This window comes from Dufourea novaeangliae, unplaced genomic scaffold (assembly GCF_001272555.1).
Source record: "Dufourea novaeangliae isolate 0120121106 unplaced genomic scaffold, ASM127255v1 scaffold221, whole genome shotgun sequence".
NCBI classification, from domain to species: Eukaryota; Metazoa; Arthropoda; class Insecta; order Hymenoptera; family Halictidae; genus Dufourea; species Dufourea novaeangliae.
In genome coordinates this window covers 2,132,828-2,157,656 of record NW_015374115.1, presented here as the reverse complement: position 1 = coordinate 2,157,656, position 24,829 = coordinate 2,132,828, and the positions used below count along the sequence as shown (strand labels likewise).

Genomic DNA, 24,829 nt, shown 5'->3' with positions numbered 1-24,829 from the left:
TTTGTGAAGTGTCGCAAGAAGATAGTCCAGCCTTCAATGCAGGTGTTACACGTCATTTTTTTAGATACGAGGTAAAAGTGCTTTTTTTTTTGCGACTCCAGTGTACGTGCTTGCACTGTCGAGCCCTACGTTTAACGCTTGCACGCAGATTGCCTGGCTTCAGGCGTTTCTGGCCCGAATTTTTAACTGTTACTAATTCAGTTGTTCTTAATTTTCGTTTTATTTCGACATGTAGAATTACCCTTTAAAGTTTCTAACACCAATAGTCGAACACCCTTGTGTACATGCACAAGGATGAACAAAGTAGATGTATGTCAATCGAAAGAAGTGAAGTTTAAAGAAGAATCAATATTACATTCCTTGTATTTCTTTTGTTCTTTACAAATATCTTTGACGCGTAATGGCCCTGAAAGTATTTTTTACTATCATGAACTGGATAGAAAATATTAATATCTTCTGTTTTCAGTGAACCACCCTATATACTCTACTAAATCATACGTGGAATGAAAATGTATTTACTCCATATTTTTTCATTCTTTTTGGATATCTGCGCCGATATCGGTTTCAGTAATCGATAAAGCACGAACAGATTTAACGGATTCCACAGAGTTTACATTACAGACCGACGCAATGAATTGATGACAGGAATGATGCACTGTGTGTTAACAACTGAACCCGCGATAAAATAAAAAATGGATTGAATTCCAAACACGATTTCGACGTATCCTAGATAAATCATTGCTGCACACGTTTCTGCGATTGCTCTTGAAACAACTCGATGAGAAATTGACGTCAAATATTCGGATCATGGAGGAATTTCTGGCGTTTATGTCTCCCATATTTTAAATAACCGGCATGATTCCATTTTAATTAGTTTTACCCTCTCCGTGTTCCCGCGGTCTAATATACGAGACTGAAAAAGAGAAACTATATTTCCGACGAAAATTATTTCAGTTTCGAGATTAAAAATATTAACCTGAAATACTAATACGTATTATCACTCGCTTGAATTATGATGGTAATTAATCATTATACCAATTTTCCTTCGTTTTAACCTTTAATTTCCCTCCTTTCGATCTATTAATTTTTCATTAATTATAATTTTCTAATATCCGTAACACGATTTGAATTTTGCACCCTGAATTTCGATGACAAGATAGTGCATCGCCTCTATTCTTTAATCTCTACCAGTAGCCAGAGGGGGTAAAAGCACTCTGACCTATTTTTATCGCGTTACTGCAACGAAGACACCCCCGACATCCGGTGATCCTAATCCTTGCATAACGTGTAAAGTCTATGCAGTGGGCCATCGCCGGGAGGCCGGACAAAAACTCGAAGCGTCCTGAGAGCCTCTATCGGCCGCAGAAACCGAGGCTTTGGATGCGGAAACGAAATAAGAGACACGTTGGCTTTCCTCGAGTCACGTAGCCGTTGTATAGGATCAGGTACACAGAGAAACTCACACCTTAAAGCAAAACCCCTTCTTCGCTTCAGATTTCGCGCGAAATGAAACGTATATACTCTTAGAAATACATTCTCTATTTAATAACACACTTGCGTTTCCATTTCTTCTCCAGAAAATTCAGGTTTCTGAAACTTTTCTGCCTTGAACCATTGTTCAATCTCCTTTGATGCTGTCAAGTAGATCATTAACTTTTTAAATGAATTATAAAGTATTAGACTCTTCCAAAAGTTTCGTCGGATTTCGCAGTCTGAATTTCAATAACTTCGCCAGTAGTTAAAATATTTATTCGAAACAAGAATCATTAAAATCTTAATTGACTCTGTAATATCATACCTTGAAAAACATTATTCCTCTGAATTTTCTTCATGTTTTAAATGAACAATTAATAAGGGAAGAGAATTAACTTCTTTCATATTAAAATACCCTCTCGTATGGTCGCATAAAACACTATACAAAGGAATAGTATACTTCAGTTTAAGAAGACGGTGCGTGGGAGTAACGGTAAAAAGACACTCTAAAACTGTCAGAATGAAAAGACAATTAGTTCGTTGGGTGCAGAACACCTGCCTCGACACGAAAACTAACACTTTTTTGCAAACGTCCCGGGTTTCTCGCGGAATCCGTCGAGCGACGAGACAAAAAGCTCGCCAGCACAATCGTCATTAACGTTTCTTAGTAGTTGGTTCGGTTAGGTGGCCAAACGAAACTTTTTGCGATGTTCAAAGAAATGCCCGTGGAAAGGCGAGATTCAAACCGGTAGAAAAAGCCAGTTAAATCGCATCAACGAACTCGCGGAGGTAACAAAATGGCGGCGAAAGGAGAAGGGTGTTGAGGCACCTCTCGATCGCACACGTCGGCATCAAAGGCGATGTTTATCGAGCAGTTTGTTGTTTTCCTTTCATTTTTCTTCCTCTACTTATAACCGTATCGGCCGAGTTGCCGTTTTTAAGGCTCTGATGCTCGATCTTTTTGTCCCCTTTCCACGGTTCACGTTTCCCATCGACTTGCCCCGAAGATATTGCCTCTCGTTTCTCCCTCGAGCATCATGTGAAATTCATTCGTGTGGCGTATTCCGGCGAACTGGCTACCAAATCAATGGGAAAGAATCGAATTAACATGCCGGTGAATCTTTTCCTGTCGTTATACAGAGATTATTAGATTTTTGTTTCTGGTTTACAAGATTGGATTTTACTCCGAGTATAGATGCTTGATGTAAAATTCTTCTATTGGAAGTTTGATTTTATTGCCTGCGTTCGTTGTTTTTGTCTTTCTAAAGAAAGCATTCGATATGTTTCGACTATTCTGTTATGCGAAGTACACACGGACTGTTGCCGTTTACTAATTGCATAATGAATAAACGTGGAAACAAGGGTCTTTCTAAACTTCGACGGGCAAAAACTGCCACAATGCAGCACGAACAGAGTGGAGAGATCGGAAAGTTCACTCAAAAGCAGAGTCTCTTGATTCGTTTCTTGGCGATGGCAAGAAACTTCGTGGAAGTTCGATCTTCTGCCTTCTGCTGTCAAGGACAGAGAAAATTAATTTCCTTTCAATCCACCTGTTCCAGGTCGGCAGCTATTTTTTATTAGTTCACCCTTTCTTCAGTTTGATATATACACTTCGAAATAATAGAGAAAGTAACAGTGGGAATCTACACGTAAAATAATATTAAGGAAAATTTATGTACAACAGCATCGTAACGAAAATAATTAGAATTTGAAAATCATGCAATCTATTGGATTTAAATAAAAATAGATATTTACTAGGAGATAACCTATGAAACCAATCTTTATTAGAATTTTCTTATAGTTGCAAGTTTTATAATATTAATAAAGAATCACATTGTAAATTCATTTAAAAATTAAAACCTGACCAATCACTCAATGATGAATAACGCAAAATCGTCGAACTAGATTACTGAAAGCACTAGTAGCTGCAGTGTAAACACGATTACGCTATTCAGCGTGATTTTTCACGATCTTGGACGTTTAAATGATAAAACGACAAGATATTTTAAGATTACAACGTCAACGGTGCCGTATTTACCGCTATCGCCGCGATTACTTCCCGTTCTGTTTTGCAATTCAAAATATACCGCGACAAAAGGGCCTCCGGGAGGGATCGTCGACAATTTACGATTTTGGACGTCTATGTGTACTGGCCTGGCAGGAGTGAGAGAAAGAAAGGGAAGTTCGCTGAGATGGCAAAACGAGAACTGGGCGGAGTCCCATGGTGAACATATATACTCATTTAAAAAATTCAGAAAACGTCCAGGATCGCTTTCGATCCCGATGCCATTTCGATTCGAACCTTTCGCAATTTAGAGTCCCGAACCCCGCTGATAATATATCGATCACGTTGTTGTAGAATATAAATCGATTAGTTCGTTTACCATTTGTGAAAAAATAGGAGAAACCGTTCCTACGATGTTAAAGTAAACTACTTTCAGACACACTATAGTAACAAATTTTTGTTTAAATATTGGAATATTAATTTTAATTTTAATTTTATCATTATACATAGTAACATTAATTTCATTCATTTTAATTTTAATGAATACTTATTCAGCACTGATTTATTTTAAACTGTTTATTATTAGCAAACTGCGAATGATTATGCATTTATAGCATTTCTTCTGTTGGAAACATTTCGATAAAGTTTAATACTATTAATAACCTAGTAATGTTCCTAGTACAGAATTCAAAATTATTATTATTCTATTCTAACTTTTACATATTAATATCGAATGTTTTGATTTTGCATAAACTTCCGCAGTTTAATTATTAGTCCACATCGAAAGTAAACAATTTTATTTATTATGATACACACAATTACATAAAATTTTTACAGTTTGATATATAAATTTTTCAAGCTTACATTGAAAATTTCTATTGGAGTTCAGTATAAATTTATTATGTCTCAGTCCATTTTCCAAAAGCTAGAATTGGACAAAGATATACTTTGCTGCAATCTATTTTGCAAGAGTCAGAATTGAAGAAAAATTTATTTCTTCAATTGAAGTATTCATTAAGACACGAATAGAATGACAACTTTACTAATGAAGGTAAAATATTACGATTCGATGTATTTGCCAGATTCACACGTGTCATAAATGCATAAAATCTGTACTATAGGTCTCTCCGTGGTCTAATTAAGTTACACGTGGAAATTCTTTCCTGCGCTACGTCCAATAAGCTAGCAGCACGCTCTCAATCTCCCTACGGTACGACGTCAAAGAAAATAAGCGCGCGAGGAGCCGCCCGCTTTTTTTCTTTATATCGGAAAAGCTCCAAGGAGCGTGCGGCGCATGCCTTTATTTGCATATACCTTTTTCGAAGTAACTTCAATTCCTCTTTTGATCTTCCAAGAATTGTTCCTTGTACTGTATAATATCGAATGGAAATCGAACAGCCATAGTTTCCCTTTGACGGACCGACAACCGGAACATTTTCGTATTACACGAAAGAACGTAATTTTAAACGCAAATATTCTGTTTGAAAATAAGAAATTCGACAGTTTCCCATTACAATTCGAGACATTTTATCATGAGACATTATTATCTTGAGTTTAATCACCGTACTTTAAAGCAGGATATTAAGGAATTTTAGGTAGAAGTTTAAGGGTATCTTGTCAAGAATTTAAGTAATATTTCAAGAATCTTCCATTGGCTCGTGAACAAGCTTCTTCAGAATTAATTACTCGAATATTCCCACTTGCATAACACTCTCCGGTTAAATGTTGCGCAACTGTTCAACCACCGTTAAACATTACGTCAAAGGAGGCATTTGAACAGAACTCTCAATTATCCGGAGTGTTTCGTAAGGTTTGTGATTCATTTCACTCCAACCGAGTGAATCGCAAAAATTTAATGGATAACACACAGAAGAGAAGAATAAAACAAAGGTATACAATCATAAAAACTGTTAGAAAATTTCATATCACTCTGTTATTATATTAAAATTATTTTTAATTTTCTAGTTCATAAAAATTGAGATCCACAATATTCATGAGCATAGGATCAATTTCCACGATCAAAGAACTTTCATTTTACGTTTGAAAATAGTAGTTTGATAAAGCTTCTTCTTGTTCGAGCTTCACAGTTATAAATTAAGCCATTATCAGTAAAGTCCTTTCACGATTATAATGTCGAGGAAAACCGAATAACAGTTCGTTATTAATCGCTGAATCGTCGGTCTTTTGGGGGGATGATTCGATCGCAGAGGAGGTCTATTTTTAAACGAAGAAGATCAACATGTTCCAGAAGAGGGCATAAATCCACACCGGCGCAAGATAAAATATGATCTGTCACTTCGGATTTGAATCGAAGCCCCACGGGAAATTATTTAAATATACGAGATCGTGCGCGTTTCTACGTTTCGCCGCCATGTTACAATTCCAGCCCCAATCCTCGCGATAAACAGGCGAGAGCCTGTTTCATTTATCTTCCGAGGGGCTCTCCGTTACTCCGGGTAATTAATTTCGCCGGGAAAGCGAACTTACGAGCGTCAATTACGTTTCTATCGTGCCCACGCCACCGTTGTTTGATGGTAGATTTTTGTTCATCGAAGCTGAACGGCACAATGCGCTTCATCGAGTGTTTCGTGATTAATTATATCGTCAACTACCAAGAAATACTTTTCTTTACTCATTAGATAATTTAAAACTTCTACCAAGCTATTCTCAGTAGCAGATATTAAATGAAAAAACAAGTATAATAATGACTGGATTATAAAAACTGGACATTCCAAGTCCAGATACATTTCCAAGATACATTCGCTGTCACTAATGACATAGTAGTAGCTGCGACATTAACCTTCTAATATAAAAATAAACGCATATTTGCTTCGATCGGTGGATAAACCTGAAAAACTTTGAAAATTTAGAAATTTAGAAATTTAGAAATTAACTAATTTCTTCACTTTTATATTGTAATAAAAGGTGCAAAAGATCTGAGAAAATGTATTGCCATAACATTTTAATCGTGGTTGTAAGAGTGTATTGACAAGTCATTTTGACTTGCTTAGTAGTTCTAGTGTTAAAGGAGAAACGAAAGTGTAAATAATTTTCGAATGCAGTCGAATTTGAAAAAATATTGTTTTCAATTGCAATAATAATTCTACCACGTTACAATTACGAATTGTCCTTGGTAAATTTGAAATGACAATAGGACATTTTTCCAAAATCCCGGAATTTTTATTTCACATTGCGATCCGAAAAAAACACAAATCCTGAAAACATTGCATCCGTTTATTATTTATTTGGGAGATAAATTGTGACAATTCAGAATTTCCATGCGTGTAACAATAATTGCTTTCACAATAGCGAGTAAAATGAAATAATGATATTTAACATGAAACACATAACGAAATAAAAATTGTAACCTGTTATTCGCGGCACGATAGGCTACCTAATGGAACATCCACAGACTTTCCATGATATTGCGAACAAATATTTTTCGTTTAATTCTCAGTGGGTACTGTGGTGTGCACGCGGATAGAACGGACGATCGGTAGTTGATAATAAACACGATCATTTCCGTGAATGGGATTTTACAAGACCGAGGACCGAATATAAATCTTTGATCCCGAAATCCCCGGATTCGGCGTTTCCCATTCCCCCTCCGCAAGTTGCCGTGGCGTTACATTTCTGCGACAAAACTATTCATGGCGTTTCTCTCGGAATCATATTTCATCCGATTGGCTGTCGCGGCACGAAATAAAAAAAAAGAGAAAAACGCTTCCTCGTGTGTCGCCCTTTGCGAGCTTATTTCCCCGTACGTCCGGATCCGGTTTAATCGTGGCTACGTCGAAATACCGGACACAGAGTACGCGCCAAGCTTTTGTCAAACTAGCTCGAGAATTTTTCAAATACTGCGAAATACGAGGAAATTCCATTCCGTCATTTGCGAAAATAAAAATATAATCTCCTGTCTCACCCCTGGGTAACTTTTAGCCTGACTTTTAATAGAACTTTTTATTCCACGAACAGTTGTATCATTATTAATCATATTTTATAAATATTAGACGTGTATGATACAGACGTACCAAGATAAAAGTAATTCTATAACGTGTGTGTGTAATATACCGTATCATAATTCAAATGAGGTATTAAATAGGAACACATCTTATCACTGAATCTATTAAGGAGATGTAAGATTATTTAAGATGGACATTATTATCAAAATTGTAAAATTGGAGTAAAATTGGAAGAATTAATCTGCAAAGGATGATTTCATGGACAGTTTTACGTGGGACACTCTGTATAATCTAATCAAAAAATTTACGTTATTAATCATTGGATGCATCCGGCGTCACCGTATTAATTCCACGCCGTCGTGCATCAAACCGAATTGCAAACGTTCATGCCCCGTGCGCGTCTCAAGAAAGCCCTGAACAATCGGGGTCCCTGATAGCAGCCACGGTGGCTCGACGTATCAGACAATCGGAACTCATCTTCGCCCCCTCCCACCCCGCCCTACCGCGCACCACCGTTGTCGATGCCTGGTTGAACAAACAATGACCAGATGTACTCCGCTAATTTCCAAGGGCGTAACCGAACGCCACGAGTTCCCTACGGTCGAACGTGACATGCGCACAGCTAGATCATGCCGTGGCCATAGAAACGTTGTGGGTCCACGGAGCTCTCGCGGACACGCGAATGTGTTTATACAGAAAAGTTGGATTCACAGGCGCTATTAATCTTTACGAAAGCTCCGCCAGTGATTTACCAATGACAAGGATGACTGTGGATATAGGGACACTTAAGAAGAAATAGAATTCGTCGATTCTTCAGGTTCAGTTTTGTTGTCTGTTGAGTATTTGACCTGTTAATCCTGAGATTTGACGATCGAATAAACAGAAACTAAGTTGAATCAAATCGATTCGTGGGAACAGAGAGATGAACGGTGAAGTAAGAAATCGTTGGAGGGGTGCAGCTGAATACACAATAGCACAACATGATGGATTAACTGGTGTCATTCGGTGGATGGATTCGAAACTTGAGGTCTTCATAAATTCATTTCTTTCTGGTACCGCTTTAGAAATCGATGATTTTCCAGTTCCACGAAATGAAGCCTGAATGCTTTATTGATGGAATTTTATTGAACACACCGTATCGTGGAACTTCTTCATACATATTTTCTTCAATCTTCTCCTCAAATAAGGATACTTATACGTATTATTCCCATTTAATTGGTACAGTAATATTACCTAAATAATATTCCTGAACACAGTTCCAATCCAAAAAGAAACATCCCCAAATATCCGCGAAGTGATTTAAACGCCACTTGAGGACCTTTTCTTGTTCTTTTCTTGTATGTTCTCATCCTACAAGTAACTAATATTTCAGGAAATAGCAAGTTTGCTTTATTACCATTCAAAGCAGAGTAAGTAGTAATGTTACATTTTGCCCCAAACAGTTTGTTACAAATTACCCCGAGCTTGAATTTTTCGGTTTTGTCTCAGCAAACGAGAAACTAAACATTAAATTCCTGAAATGCGTACATATTAAAATAAACCAATGTGTAATGATTCGTTTGCCACAAAGAAGCAAAAATTCAAACGGTTTCTGATGGTGATTAATTGAAATGAAAGTGCTAGGACAATATTTACTTACGTGCTCCAAATAATAAAAATCTAACCTGTAGCTACAAAACAGACACTTGCTGATCGATTGTTGCAATGGAACCGACGATATCAATATTTTCAAACCGTTCTGACATCCTGCTGCGTTGCCAAATTTGTCGGTCAGAAAATTATAACTACGTTACAACTTACTCCGTGTTTCAACCTGCCCCGGTCTCCCCTGTCCAGGTGAATTTTAACTCTCATCGTTCGTCCGGACGCGGAATCGATATCCGGAACGAGACGTCCGTGTGGCGAAACTTTTCTCCGCGGAGCGTGTTAAGGACACTCGGGACTTTAATCAGGAATCCGCTCCGCTGAGCTCGAAGGTCGACGTTGTAAAATTGTAAACAGACCGTGTAACGCGAGAGACAGAGCGGCCAGCAACGCGGAATTGAGAAAGTTACCGTGAAGTGTCCCATTCGTTGGCGGCAGAATTCGAACGGACGTCTGGTCGCCGACGGGAAATTAGCTGCCGTAGCGTGGCACGGTCCGGTTTAGAATCATACTGAGAACTTTCGCAAATCCTCTCGCAATTACGCGAACAACTTTATGTACCGAGAAATAGAAAGATTTTATGTTCCGGCGCGATAACGGGAACTCGTGAATTACTTCTGGGCGCGCTTAGCTTAATCCCCCGTCGACGTTGGGACAACTCCTAAACAATTTTAAATGAGATCTTGTCGATTGCTATGGGATTGTTTTCCTGGAGATGGTCAAGGAGATAGGGGAACGGATTTTCCCCCTTAAAATTCTGATGCTACTTAATCTTAGTCTGTCTTGGTAGAGGTAACTCCCGAACAATTTTACATCAGTTCTCTTCAATTGCTATGGGATTGTTTTCTTGGAAATGGTCAAGGAGATAGGCGAATGTATTTTTCATATTAAAATTTTGATTCTAGCTAATATTAGTCTGTCTTTGGTGGGATAACTCCTGAACAATTTTAAACGAGTTCTCCTCGATTGCTATAGGATTGCTGTCTTGGAGATGATCAAGGAGATAGGTAAACGTATTTTCCCCCTTAAAATTCTGATTCTACTTAATATTAGTCTGTCTTGGTTGAGGTAACTCCTGAACAATTTTACATCAGTTCTCCTCAATTGCTATGGGAGTGTTTTCTTGGAGATGATCACGGAGATAGGGGAACGTATTTTCCCCCATAAAATTTTGATTCTACTTGATGTTAGTCTGTCGTTAGTGGGTGTTTAATTTTGTTTCTCTGGTGCACAGGAACGGAAATCGAATAATTGGTCGTCCAATTTGTCGCGCAAGCTCCACGGAATGAATGAACGAACGGGGACCGTGACGGTTCGTCGATACGTTTAGTATCGTTCATAATTACTCAGAGGGTGGTGTGGTTCCAAGTTCATTTGCAATTATAATTGACAATTTTGGATGATGTGCTTCGTCATCCCAAGCATGATCTTATGATTTATAGTTCAACATTAACATTCTTGACGATGTATAGTGCATTATTTTCACCATTAACCTCATTACCTCAAAATAAGACTGTTTTCCAACCTTTTCGATACTATTGGCGTCTATAAATGTTTCGAAGTTTCGTTCAGATTATGCCATTGGCACTTATAGAAGTGTGGGCAAGTTAGAATACGTTTCATACATTTTGGAATATTCAAGAGCCTCAGAAAAAAATTGCTCTTCAAAAAGCATACGAAAATTTTGTTGATGGTCCAAATTCGTCAACCTCAATCAATTAGTAATCAATTTAGAAAACCTCTATAGCACATGTTTCTTTCTTTCGTTTGGTAGCTGCAACAGGACCGCCTACATCAGCGATCCCCCAACTCCTTCCAGCAGTATATCAATTGCCAACCATCACGAAAAATCAGATTCTTCGTTCCAAACAGCTACCCAACCCTCACGAAGCAATTAACAGTACACCCACTAATCGCCAGCCAGACCACTGAACTAATATCCCGGCAATTTAGCCGGGAGCAGTTAAGCCTTTTCCGTACGTTCAACAAATCCAATGACGGCCTCGTTCGTTCGGTGTCGATAACAAACGGGCCTGGAATTACAACGGAACAATAACTAATCTCTGTGCACGATAAAACGCGTAACCGACTGGACTCAGCGGGGAACAAAAACATCGAAGGAACAAGCTCTAGGAGGAGAGCCAGTCGACGCGAATAAACACGCGAAGGGGCAAACGAGTTCTCGTATGCAAGCAGCGTGAAGCTCACAGGCTTCCACGAGTGTGTGTTTATACACTGGACCGGTTGATTCGTGTCGCCGTGAACACAAGGGCTTACGTGTCGCAGCCGGCAAGAATCACTCGAGCGTAGCCACGGCACAAGCTCGACGCGCCCTAGAGGGGTGGTTCTTCTATTAAAGCGATTTTAATTTGGCCCGGACTCGTCGACCCGTTGTTAAGCCTGTCTCTGCGAAACCAAGCGGAGTGAAGTGCATTTTTCGTTATTCTTCCATCGTTCATACATGCCTGCTCGCGTTCCTAGCGGAAATTCATCATTGCTGCGGTATATGAGGTGTATCTGCGAAGTAATAAGACTAGTTATTGAAAAATATTTATTAGCTTAATATTAATTAATATTTCTTCAAACGTAGTTTCAAAGAAACCAGTCACATGACTTTTTGCACACGCCTCGTGTATAGAGTTATAGGATGGATCGATTCGAACGGGAATGGAGTTGAAGCTGGGACGCATTATCGGCCGGACACGTGGAATTAGGATTGATTCACGTTGGGCACAATACCGACTGTAAGCACGGGGAACGATCGTAATTTTTTCCAGATTCCCTTTTATGGCTGCGACCCCGCCGCGAATACCGTAATTGTCCCCCGGAGAGTGGTACAGCCCTGGAAGAATTGTGTTAGTGTGTTTCGTCCGTGAAACTTTGTCAGGAATGGAATTAGATGTGGAAGTTTCTGGAAAAAATTAGTCACTGTTTCGGGGTGACCTAAGGAATGATGTATCAACCCCCTCACGTTCACACTTTTTTCGATTTAATCGGAAAGAAATGATAGGTTTTTTCTTTAATGGAATTGTTTCTCGGCTATATAATATGTTTTTGTTTAAAGTATAATGTTGCATCTTACGTTGTTATTGTAATAGAATGCAAAACACAACGTAGGAAGTGAAAGAGAAATAATTCTTTTCGTAAGTACAAGATATATAATTCTTTATCATAAGAACGTTAATCATTTAATTGTATAATATGGTAAATTTCAAAACAAGGGATAACACTTAACTCAAAATTACATATATTGTTTCTTTGTTTGAGAAAGTTCCTTCACGCTACACACTGGTCCAGAAACAAAATTTAGCAGCACATACACGTTTCCTTAGTTCAAGCAATCATAAATTTGGAAATATATATTCATACAAGTAGAAGTAGATAAGTGGACAAATTTTTGTCTCCCAATACCATATAAATACCAAAGCTACAAAAAATCGACAATATCGATTTCAATATTTTCTTATTGAGCTTTATTCTCGAGAAAATCATTTTCCAGAACTGAGATTAGAAGATATAGTAAGGTATAACGTTAAATTTCTATCGGATTACTATAATTAGGGGTACATTTCGGGAAACGTATTCCCATTCTCCTCAGAGAATCTTTGCCTTTGTTCCATCTCCAATGGTTCCTTATCAGAAAAGTCTCTCCCCGTGTTTTCACCAAGGCCGGACTTTAAATTGCGACGATTCACAGGAAATAGATTCCCGTTTCGGCAACAATGCGAGACGACGAAACAAATTATCGACCGACAGAGCTTCTTCGTTCTTTCGTCCCGATTCGATTTCATTTGCAATCAATAATCCTCCGCCGTTCACGTGGCTCGCGAGACCACTCAAGAAAAGTGCAATGCTGCGGATTTGGCCGCGCGTTTCACCACGGATTAAGTCCGACGGGTTTTATTGACAAAAGGAACTAGAGAGCCACCGTCTATATGACTGGTCGTCGTCCAAAATTGCGGTTCCGTCTCGACGAGTGAGTTTCCGCGTTGTTGTACATAGGACGACGTGTTCCTCGTTGATGGGAAATACCGAAAATTCTTCTCCGCGAACCGATGGATCATCGACGATAATCAATCATCAAATCGAGTCTACGAATTCTTTCGAAAATTAAACAAGGTTCACTATTAATATACAAGAAAATTAGTATTATATTATTGAGAAAATGATGGATTACTCGTTGGTACACTTAATATGATATTAATAATAGCGATGACAATTTTTTTTTATTTCAAACCTGAAAGAGATTTATTTTAGCTGTGCATATATCTACACATATATGTATAAGTACGGAAGAATATATGTCAGTCAACTTTCGTATAGTTATTTTTTATAGGTACATGTTCTTAACTACGTAAGTTTCACTTCTTTAAAAAAAAATGTATGAAGACACACCGTAATGTGATTATCATTCCAATTTTAATGGGTATTTGAAATTTTACTTTTTCCATGTTCCTCATTAACTTTAATCGTTGAGAGTCACAGAGTTTGCGTTGCCATACTATGTGATTTATATTTTCACCTTCGACATTGCACTTCCATTTTAAGTACGACCATGTAATACCCATACGAGCAAGAGAGACGCCCAAATTATAGATTGTGTACTGAATATTGTAGGGCATGTTTAGGTCATTTAAAGGAATTCAATTTGAAGTAACAACACGTATAAAAATAGCAATCCTGTGATCGTTCGGAGGTACGATACGTGACCATGGCCATCCAGCGAAGACGATAACCTGTTATTGCATCGTCGTGATCGTAAGTTCACGGGAAACTGGTCCGGCTCGTTTGCCACGGTAAATAAACTGCAACGAAAGTGAAAAGAGTGTGATGGGATTAGGACGAGGCGTGAGTGTATATGCTCGCCTAGTTTCCGCTTGTAACTCGATTAGGGAAAGTGTTGTAACAGCTGAGATTACGATTTCATGGAGAACGACGTTGAAAGTAACGACCTATGAAAGATTATATTCCATCTCCGAGAAGCGTACACTTGGAATAAAATTCTCCTTCTATTGTTCATCACAACAAAATTTTTATAGGTGACACAACTTCCCCAATTATTAATTGAGAGGAGTTAAAAATTTCCGTCGCAAAAATGTAACAAATTCTCCGTTTACAGATACGTATTCTAATACTTCTACTATTATAAAACGAACGAAGTATGTCATGTCGGAAATCTTGTTGAGACATAATATTTCTCCAAAGAAGCATAAATTATATTTTCTAGAAGAAAAAGTGGTTTTATGGTTATTCCACGCAGTGTATTGTTACAAGAAATATAAACGATCTTTAGCCTGATAGAAAATGGACATAAACGGAACATCTTTGCCAATTTTCACGTCACTCGATCCATTTTCGCGCTGTTATGATGGAAATATGTTTACGCAAATGTCACCGTGAAGCGTTTCCCCGTCATTTAACCGAGAAACTAGCTACGAACTACAGGCGAGCGTTTCATGTCGCTCGGTAGCTAATTTATATTCCTCTTACGTGTAACTAACTAATTAACTGACTGCCCGCTGTTATGGAAGCCGCAGATTCGCCACCGCAAAACCAAATGCTGCCCGCTGAACGGAACATCCACTCGTGGACCGATTAACTCGATATATTACTCATTCGAATCCCCATTCCATAATTCTCTTCGAGTAAGAAACATGAAAAAAAACCTAGCATTATTGTGAATAAAAGGTGTTATATTATCATGAAATAAATTCCTCAATTTTTTTTTCATAATTAATCACTAGACTGCAAATTTTATGCTCTTGTGGGATTCACGATTACCTAAAATTCAGTACTGTAAGATTAACAAGAAAACTTAATGATGTTTTTAATTTGCTTAGTTTCTTGGATTCCAATTCTTGTAAACTGGTTCACAAAAATCTATATTTGCATAAGAATCCGCAGTCTATTTATGACATTAATAGGCAACCGAAGAGATCTTAGGTACCTTGAGAATTTATCAAAGTTGTTATCGCCTTTGGCAATTCAAAAGCATCAGAAACGAAACTGTTTCGACTCTTTTAAACGGGAAACTTAACCTTCGATTTCGTTTAATGGTATTTATTCGGTTTTATTCATTCAGTCGTTCGATTTTATTCGCTCCAGTTCACGGTGTTCGATACCTTTAAATCCGTCCCTTTACACGGCCTGAAACTCCGAACAGCGTAATCCGCGTGGAGGCCGGTCGATATAAAAAGCGTAATCAAATTCAGTGCGCATTGAGCATGACTTCGCTCTGAAAATAAACAATTTATGGCTCTCCTTTGCGCTATCCGCGCTGATGCTGAAGCCCTTCCTGAATCGATGGTCTGTTTAGTTAAGAACCATTCATGATCATCGATTCGTGGAGAACGGACCTACTTATTCAAATCGTTCACCTTGAATGATCACTATAACCAACTTTCGGATACATTATGTTAGAGGAAAATAATATGTTTAAGAAAAGTAATCCAGTGTTAGCACAATGTTAATCATATATTCAGTTCAAGTCCCAACAGTAGTCAGACATCAAACTCTCCGCTCCACACTGAACATTTCTCTCACGAATGGCGTAAAAAACACTTTTAACGGTACCAAACGAGGGTCAGGTATTATCTTCCCCATGCCCAGCTCTCAGATCTAACCCCAGACCTAGCCCAAAGACGGTTCCTTTCTTTCCTACTTTCCAACAGTGGTCAGACATCGACCCCTCCTCTCCGCACAGAAAATTTCCCTCACGACTGGCGTAAAAAAACACTTTTAATGGAACCTGTCGAGGGTCATGTCTCCTATCTTCCTCCCAAAAACTTCCCTTAATTCTCTTCCTTCGTACCTAAAAATACCAGAAGCATGTCGCTCGTAAAGCCAAAGTACACACTTTCAGCTGTTTCTCGTGTCCGCGACGTTCGTTGCACGTACAAGGTATTCACCGCCAAGAAAAGGGAAAGGACAAGGGAGGAAAGTCACGCGGGCGGCGTCGATGTGAGAGTTTATTTTTCCAAGGCGGCGCTCCCGAGTGTCAGGAGCTCCCTTTTACGAGCGTCGAAGTCGCGGAGCGTTGGGGAAGTGGGTTTGGTTCAACTTCGACGGTAAAAGCGCAACGTTCAACTTTTACGAGGCGAGCAATAAGTAAGTTTATGCGGACGTTTGAATATTACATTGGGTCTAATCTAAGCGGCGGATGAACGACGCCGCTCGCAATTAGGCCCAGAGGCTGGAAGGCTCGCAGACTCGCAACGTGCGGAAGTTTCGCGAATCGGAAGTTTCGCGAAGAAAATGTTATTGTTGCCGGGTTGTCGGCTCGATTTAATTTGACGATAACGGGCCCCGAAGAGCCTCGAGTACGCGGCACAGGACGTCCGCTTTAATCACTTCTGAATTCTTAATTGAGTATGCGGCCACTGGGAGGAGACGGTTTCAGAAGCCTCTCGCGTGGTTCGGATTGAGATATCCGAAACTCGGAAGCGGAGGTTTCATGAATATTAAATTGACGATATCGCATATGCGATCAGCGTGATTGTAAATTAATATTGTGAAAGTTGCTGATGCATTCCGTAACTTGATAGTAATTACGTAACCCTTGGAAGGCAGACGATATTAGTGAACGCTGAAACAGCACTCTCTTGTACAGTTTCCTTTCGAAATATGTGTTTCGGAATGTGTTTCCTCGAGCATCACTAAAGAACTTGTCAGACTAAACAAAAATTACTAGCTTGAATGAGATACTGTAATCTGATGAGTTTGATTCAGGAGTCATTCTAGTTTGACGGCCGAAAAAGTTAAACGATCTTTAGGGACTTTTTCCTCAGTAAATACAATATGTAATCAAATGCATTTTGTTAGGTTTTATTGATTTGTTAGTATTACTGAAGAAAAGAACCCTAAACATAGATTAACTTTTTCGGCCGTCAAAGTAAGATGATACCTTGAGCTTTTAAGGGGTTAAGTCGAATGAAACTCAAACATTGCCGTCTGAGGGTTAATGACCATAACAAAACTGCTTCTGTAGTGTGTTACAAATACTTTTTGCATTATTTGTAATTAATTTATGGTTGTTCGGTATATTTATGAAGTTTTCCGATTTATCTGTGAAGTACTGGGGGAAGTAGGAAAAAAGGCTATCTGTTTGTCTATTGTAGGGGAAACTATGTAGATTTAAGTGCTCGTAAAATAAGGGCAATATATCATCGCAGAGCAGGGATTTACGAGGACGATGTTTTATGTTCCAGGCCTCGTTTTACTCGACAGCATTGAAAACCCTGATCTCTGTGTCTACTGTGATACTGCTTGGCCTCATATTTGTTTACCATGCCTTAGACGTTCAGGTGCGTATAAAAATCAAATAGACTCAACGTAGTGTCCTTGTGATTTGCATGTAAATAATTTTTATAAATAATTTTATTTTCCGACGAATTATAATCTATCGAGTATCTTTTAGGAGGAAAGAAATAGTATTTGTATATGTTTTTTAACGTAAAACGAAATAACTATTTAATTAATAACAACACAGTATCGTGACCATACACGTAAATTCTAAGTAAATATATCAAATAAACACAATGACGAAATTCTTATACTTCATAGATACAATATAACAACCAAAACATTTGATAAGATATTTGGCTTAATAATATACCACTTATTCGTGCAATACCTTCAACAAAAAGACGTGAAGAAAATATATCTTATGTACAACAGAAAAAAAGTACAATCATCTGACCTGCGAATTTTCCATATTTAACTAATAAAAATTAAAGTGCATCCCCTAACTTCATACACACTATAAGTTTGTTACAGACAATCAATAAGAAAAAAATTTAAGTCCTGCCTCAGATATAATGTTTTAATTACCTGCATATGCACTCAATCGCTCCACCGTACCAATGGATCGAAGCACAAAGGAATTACGCGTAAATCACCCCCGAAGACAATTTTCTTCGTCAACTAGAACGTCCCTGGAATCGCTTCCAGCGGAATCTTATCGAGAATTCTTATTGATCCCGTCAGAAAATAATAAAACGATAATCACAGGTACGAAAACTCTGCCAACGCGTCACGGACGTCTGTGACAGTAGTCGTAACTCTCGGAAATTGTTCCCAGAAGTCACTGGGTGAACCGTGGACGCGTGAAATTCGAGGGGTTGCGAAGCACGCGACCCCTTAATAATGATCTAACGATGATTAATCGTTGTAATTGATACAAAACTAATTTTCCCGGTTTCTCGGTTACCTCGAGCCCCCTCCTGCCCCTCCGCCCTTTGACTGCATCTGATTAATGACCGTGAAATTCCGCCGGCACAAAAGTGGTATTAAGCTGGAGGACGGTGAATAATGAATCGACCGAATGATAATTTGCTCCGGGTGCTCTGTAAGTAAGTGACGATTTAACGAGTGGTTAGTGAATCGAAGAAAGGGTCCACTTAGGGGACACACCCTTTTAATCGATTCTTCGATCAAGATGGCGGATAGAGGGTTAATCGTAGAATTCTATCGAAGAATTCTGTGAGAATTTCTTACATTGAAAATTGCTCTAATAAAGATGTTTTAGTATAGGATAAAGAAAATGACTCCATTGTGTGTCAATTAACTCGTTGTCATAGAATTTGTTCGATGACTTCGCACCTCCGTGTTACGATGTTATTAACATTTTCTAGAAGAAAAATCAATTTCATGTTCATTGTAAATGTACACTTGCACTGAAAATTGAATTTCAAAATTAGCAAAATAGTATTATTTCATTTCGATTTAAAGAAAATAAGGTACTGAATCCATGTTAAAATCGTCACATGTTTAACTTGTCATTGTAAGAAAGGGGTTCAGTACGTTTTTATTTTATACAGGACCTCGTACAACCTCAGTGCAGTAAAAAAATTTTTGTTTATGTCCAGTTTGCGGAAATTAAGGATCAGCAGTCCAATCATAATAGTAGTTTGCAACTAAAAGACTATTATTTTTTAATCCTATTGTACATTCTTAGCCAAGTTCTCTTCCCTGAATAAAATTAAAAATAACGAATTTTATACTGAATGAAATCAAAGTTAATTTTTATCGATTTCACTTTGCCTCTTCATTTTTGTCTACTTTATACATTTGGGTACGTTACAAATTACGCAACTTGCACATACCTCAATGAATAAACTTTCTATATGTTCCTATAAGGAATAGAAGAATACAGTTCCTGTAGTTAATTCCCTCATCAAGAACAAATAAAACGGCGATGACTAGAGAAAATATTTATTTCAATTACATTACGGTCGCTAAATGCATCGAGAACACTTTATCCCAATAACCGCGCCGTTTATTTCAAGCCCGTCTAACAATCCGCATAAATGGATCGTAAAATCTCTCCTTTCCGTGATCGTGCCACCGTCCGCCCGATATGAATTTTCATGAAGGCGATATTATTTTAATTCCGACCACCATCAACGAACCGAACGGCTCGCGAAATTTTCGCTGAAAATTTTACGAGTCAAACGGCCGAAAAATTTTCGCATCGTTAGCGTCAATTAGTATTATTATTCCGGACGACTTTGTTTCGACGGGAAGGCTGCACGTAATGGAGGGGAACTAGTCTGGGGCACATTAGTTGAAAACGGTGCCGCTTTTATGTTCGTATTAAAAGCTAGAATCAGGAACACGTTAAGGAAAGTCAACCAGGAATGACTGAGACACACCGCCATTTTGGAGCAGGTTAATCGCGATCGAAAGTAGAATTATCACGGTCGAAAGGATGGAACGTTATGATACCGTGGACAATGAAGTAATGTACGAAGTAATGTCCACCGAATTGTTTAGCCCGTCCCGCTTAGACAAAAGGAAATGGAGTCCATTGTGGTACACACTCGGACAATGCAAGGCGGATTTAATTATCGAACGAAACTATTCATTTGGTTTGGTTCCCTGTTTACTGATATGCTTACATCTTTGGTACAGTTCCCTTGTGAACAGTCTGTGGTATTTATGTTTTAGTGGATATGCTGGGTATTCCCATTAAAGTTTATTTCGATATTTTTGTTCGAGAAATTTGTGTTGCAGAATTGATTTCTGGAAAGGTTGTATTTTAAATGAAGTTATTAGAAGACATATTAATATTTAAGAAACAGGGTGGACCTCGCAACATGATCAGCTTAGAATATTCTACTGCTGTAGACAGAAATGTTTACAAACAGTAATGTGAAAGATCAAAGCAATAACAGCTATAAAATTTAGTTTTCTTAATTTTTCTTTGATTTCAAAGAAGAAAAAACGTTTGCAATGATACTTGCCGAATTCGTCTTAGTATCCGTTAAAGGATGGACGTAAAAGAATGATAGGTTTATTCATAAGAAAAACTGAATGTGACCTTGAAAACTCTGGAAAAAAAGGGTTGACAAAACGTTCTCTTTGGATTATGTTATATTAGCCAAAAAAATTTCTGATCATGTTTCGTGGTCCTGTATAACAGCATCACAGCTTGAATTATACAGGTTGTACTAAAATACATGGAACACAAAAGAAAAGAAGTTTTTGTAATACTGTCTGCAAGCCTTCGGTTTCTACAAAGACAATCTGAAAGATATGTAAATTTGTTTCAGGTATAGTGTCTCCAAATGAATTAAAATCGTCTGCTTTCTCAATGATACAAAAAATTCTGTTTGGTTAAAAAGAATTCTAAGATCGGAATAGATACAAGAGAAATATGTGGACGTGTATCAAGTATTTCTTGGTGCTATTATTATAACATTGTTAGAAATCAGCTGAAAATACACGTTGTTTGATGCGATATATGTTTAAATCGAGGAACATAATATCGAAAATGCAAATTTCACACCTGCGCGAGTCGAATAAACGGAAAATGGGACGGGCATTCTTTTCCCACGGAATGGTATGCTTGTTTACAAATCGCCAGCAATGAAAGTTACATAACCTTTTGCAGCCCTAAACGAGCCTCGGATGAAACGTTCAACAGAAACGGGCGAAATAAAGGGAAAACCTGACAATACTCGATTAAAGCGATACAATACGGTGAAAGCAATCGCGGGTGTAGCAGTCGCAACGAATCTCGCGATGCTTTGTCTACGGGGAATCTAAAAAGAATACAGTGTACATTTATATTTCATAAAAGTCTCGTAAAACTGTGACAGGAACATTCTCCGTTCTACAACCTGTAAGTTATTTATGAACGATAATTATTACACGAAATGAACACCTACGATCAGAAAACTATATTTTGGAAGTAAAATTTCTTTAACAAAATTGTACACATAAATTTAATAGATGTAAATTCTGGAATTTCTTAAATAATTTTAATACCTGAAACAGGGGTATACCAGTTACTTTTCCAGCTCCTTGTGAGAAAATTTTTTACTGTTGAAATTATTTTGTTTTCGAGCTCTCTAGTAAGTTTCGTTTATCTGGAATCCCCAGAAATTTTTTTGGAAGAATCACGTTCAAATTATCAGATTCAACACTAAAATACGGAACTTAATAGATAAAAGAGTTTAGATTGCAAATGTTTAAATTCCTCAGAACAAAAGCGAAACTTAACTTCATTAAAAAAAATGATTTCAGATGTAGTATGAATATCGTGGTTTTAATTCATAGAAATATAGCTAATCCTCCATAATAAAGACACCACCAGTAATCGGGTCACTTACCCTAGGTTGTGACAGTGAAATAGATCTTGAAAGTCTTCTCTAAGACGAATGCTCTCTGTAGCTAAAGATTATCACTGCTATATCTCTGTAAACGTACAGCCATATCGCTTCGATTACGAGGCAGAAAATATATCTTCGAAACTGTTCACGCCAAAACGCTTTCTATTTCCATTAACCGACCACTCAACGAACCTCCAGAAGCTGAAGACTGCAAAGTGGCGCGCGTCGCCATCGTAAAGCTCAACCTGCCACGGTCGTAAAGCCGGGTATTCACCAAACGCGCATGTTCGCGAACGTTCCTAAATGTTTGTCAGAAATTCACGTTTTTCACGTCAAAATTCAGGTCGGATATGATATAATACCATAGTCAGGCCGTGTCAAAAATTAGAAAGAGTTGGCTGCTGTGCGGTCACCAACCTGTCTTTTTCTAACGACGCGAGGTACGATAAAAAAGTTTTCGTTGCTTGGGAAACAGAGAAGTAGAGGGAATGATTAGGAATGAATGTCAGACGAAGACAGAATAGTCACCTAAAGTCATAGAGATAGAAATATAGACTGCACGTCAGGCTAAACCGGCGTCCCAACTTTAGAAGCGGAACTTGCTATCTCTTTCTAATATAGCTGAGTCAACCATTCAAAACGCAGATCCCCAGAACTTCACCCCTAATACTTAAATTTAAAAAGAAATGCCAACTCCTCCGAAAGGTATCTACCTGTTTCTAAACTTGGGACGCCTGTTTCAAGGAGATGAGCAGTCTATATTACTATGTCTATGCCTAAAGCATGCTATCTTTTTCTAATATTTAACTGCCCATCAGTCAAATGCGCAGTCTAGGTATTTTTCGTTTACAGAATGTACGCGAATGTTTGCTGTTTGTGCGCGCTTGGCGTCTCCACCGAAGCGAATTCCCGTTCGCGAACGTTCGCAACTACGTTGCGCGGCCGATGGATACTCAGCTTAACGTCCAATTCGATCAGCGCGAGTCGAACGTTGCATCGAGAGACAGAAAGATCGGTCTGAATAGGTCGCGACGGTATTCCACGTCGTGCCGTTAATCCACGCTGCGACGGCCGGTTGAGCGTATTAATGCCGCGATTATGAGCGATCTGACCGTGGCCGACGAGAACGGTTTTGCGTCCCTGAATTCTGATCGAATTATAACAGAAACTGTAGCGCCCGGGAGAATGGGGGCGCCAGACTGGACGGACGGTCGGCGAGAAAATTGCGAATTGTCCGCGAATGACGAACGCGCGCGCCGGTCGCGGTCTAATTGCGTTATCGTGCGACGCTGCGCTAGCAGGTTGCACGCCCGCGGCATAATACCGTAGAACGGGCGCCAGGGTTTCCGGTGAAACTGCTCCTGGAAACGTATTACGGAGTAATGGGAACCGTCGACCGAAAATCAGTCCCCGACGAACGGTTCTTTCGATGAAATTGGAAAAAAATGTTCTGTTAACTCGACGGCAACGGATAGAGTTCAGATCGAATGGATTCTACTGGATGAGAACGCAAAGTGAAAATGAAATTAAGCTATGGTCTCCGATTTTTCGAAAAAAATATTTTCGATAGACGAAATAACGTTTACAGCGTTCGACTGGACACGTTATTTGATTGACCGGTGGCAAAAAAATTTTATGTAACTGATATAATAAAACTGTCTGAAAATAAGAAACTGTAAAAAGAAGTGGAAAATAGATTTGCTCATAAAATAGAATAGAAATTGCAAATTGTTGACAGCAATTTTACGGTCTGAATCGGTTACGAACTTTCCGGACGACCTAATCTATATGAAACAAATTATATTTTATATAATATAGTCAGCACGAAATATATACTCAGTAGTGAACCAAACAAATCTTTGTTAATCTCAGTTAATCTCTGTTAATCACCGAGATGCACTGCCAACATTGTGCCCTACTCAAAGTAAATTCCCTATCTAAATAACCCTCTGATATCAGACGACCATCTCTCCGTGTACAAATTTCCGGAACTGATGAATAAAACACACGGGTATCGTATACAGCGTCTCGGACGGAAGAGCTTAGCGTGGAAGGGTTTAATTACCCAGTCATTTGTATCCGTGGCGCAAGGAGAAAATGCTTCCTTGATCATGATATCAGATTCGTCCACGGCAAACGGTGTTCGTTTTATCGTAGATTCAGGCTGATGGATTCCCTCGTTAATTGACGACAGACTACAAAACATATTACATAGGCCATTCCATAATTTTTGTCGTACGACCCTGATACAAATAGCAGAAAAATTTCCTTTATACCATTGAATAGGCCTCCTCAGATATACAGGGTATCCCAAAATAGTTGTAAGTCTTTGAAAGGGGTAATTCCTGGGTGATTTCAAACAACTTTCTCCTTAGCGGAAAAATTCTCTGAGGCTTTCTTAAAGAGATATTAACGAAAAACCCCAACCAATCAGACCGCGAGTCTGACGACTAAGCTCCCACGGTAGCACGTAGTCAACGTTACTGCAGTAAACGTCAAATAAAACCATAACTAACTCTCGGACCCCCGATTCCCCCCCATCGGTGTTATCTGTAACTTGGGCGATAGAATTTGTCATAATACTTTAGGCATGAATATTTATGAATTTGTACGTTTGTACTTCGCAGTCACTCGATGTGTGATGTTACACGAGGCATAGTGATGCTCAATTGTTTAAGACGTTGGTAACCGAGAGGAATGTGTGCAAACAAAACGGAAATTCGTCAGTTCGCAGTTATGGTCAAATTTGGCGTCTGATATATGTATCTGGAATCCGGCCGCAGTAGTATGAACCGTCATAAGTCAGACCGCCAGCAACCGTACAGTTCGTAGCGGCAATAGCGGTTTCTTCGGATTCCCATCCGCCTAATCCAGTGATGGGCAACTCAGCGACCGCCAAACTCACTAGCAGGCAACAACGTGCAGAGGGAAAAACCTGCACGTTTTTAAGTTCTGGAATTAGTTCCCATTTTCGCCACCAAAGTGGTGGGGGCGCGACTCAATGTCCCATAAATTCCCAAATTTTTCCGGCACTTTTCTGAATCCAAGATAGCGGAAAAACGGTGGGGTCACAGAACGCCATTCGGTACAGAGGTAGCACACTGAAAAATATTTGACACGTATTTTTTTTA

At 38.7% G+C, this 24,829-nt stretch overlaps 1 protein-coding gene across 1 annotated transcript in view; it reads left to right on the top strand.

Annotated features, from left to right (window-relative positions):
• The window catches only part of LOC107191058 (small conductance calcium-activated potassium channel protein), a 172,807-nt gene that overhangs the window by 120,521 nt on the left and 27,457 nt on the right, over nt 1–24,829 (top strand). The window contains exon 5 of the mRNA XM_015580005.1: nt 17,292–17,387. Coding sequence (XP_015435491.1) covers nt 17,292–17,387 — 96 coding nt within the window. The remainder of the gene's footprint in view (nt 1–17,291; nt 17,388–24,829) is intronic.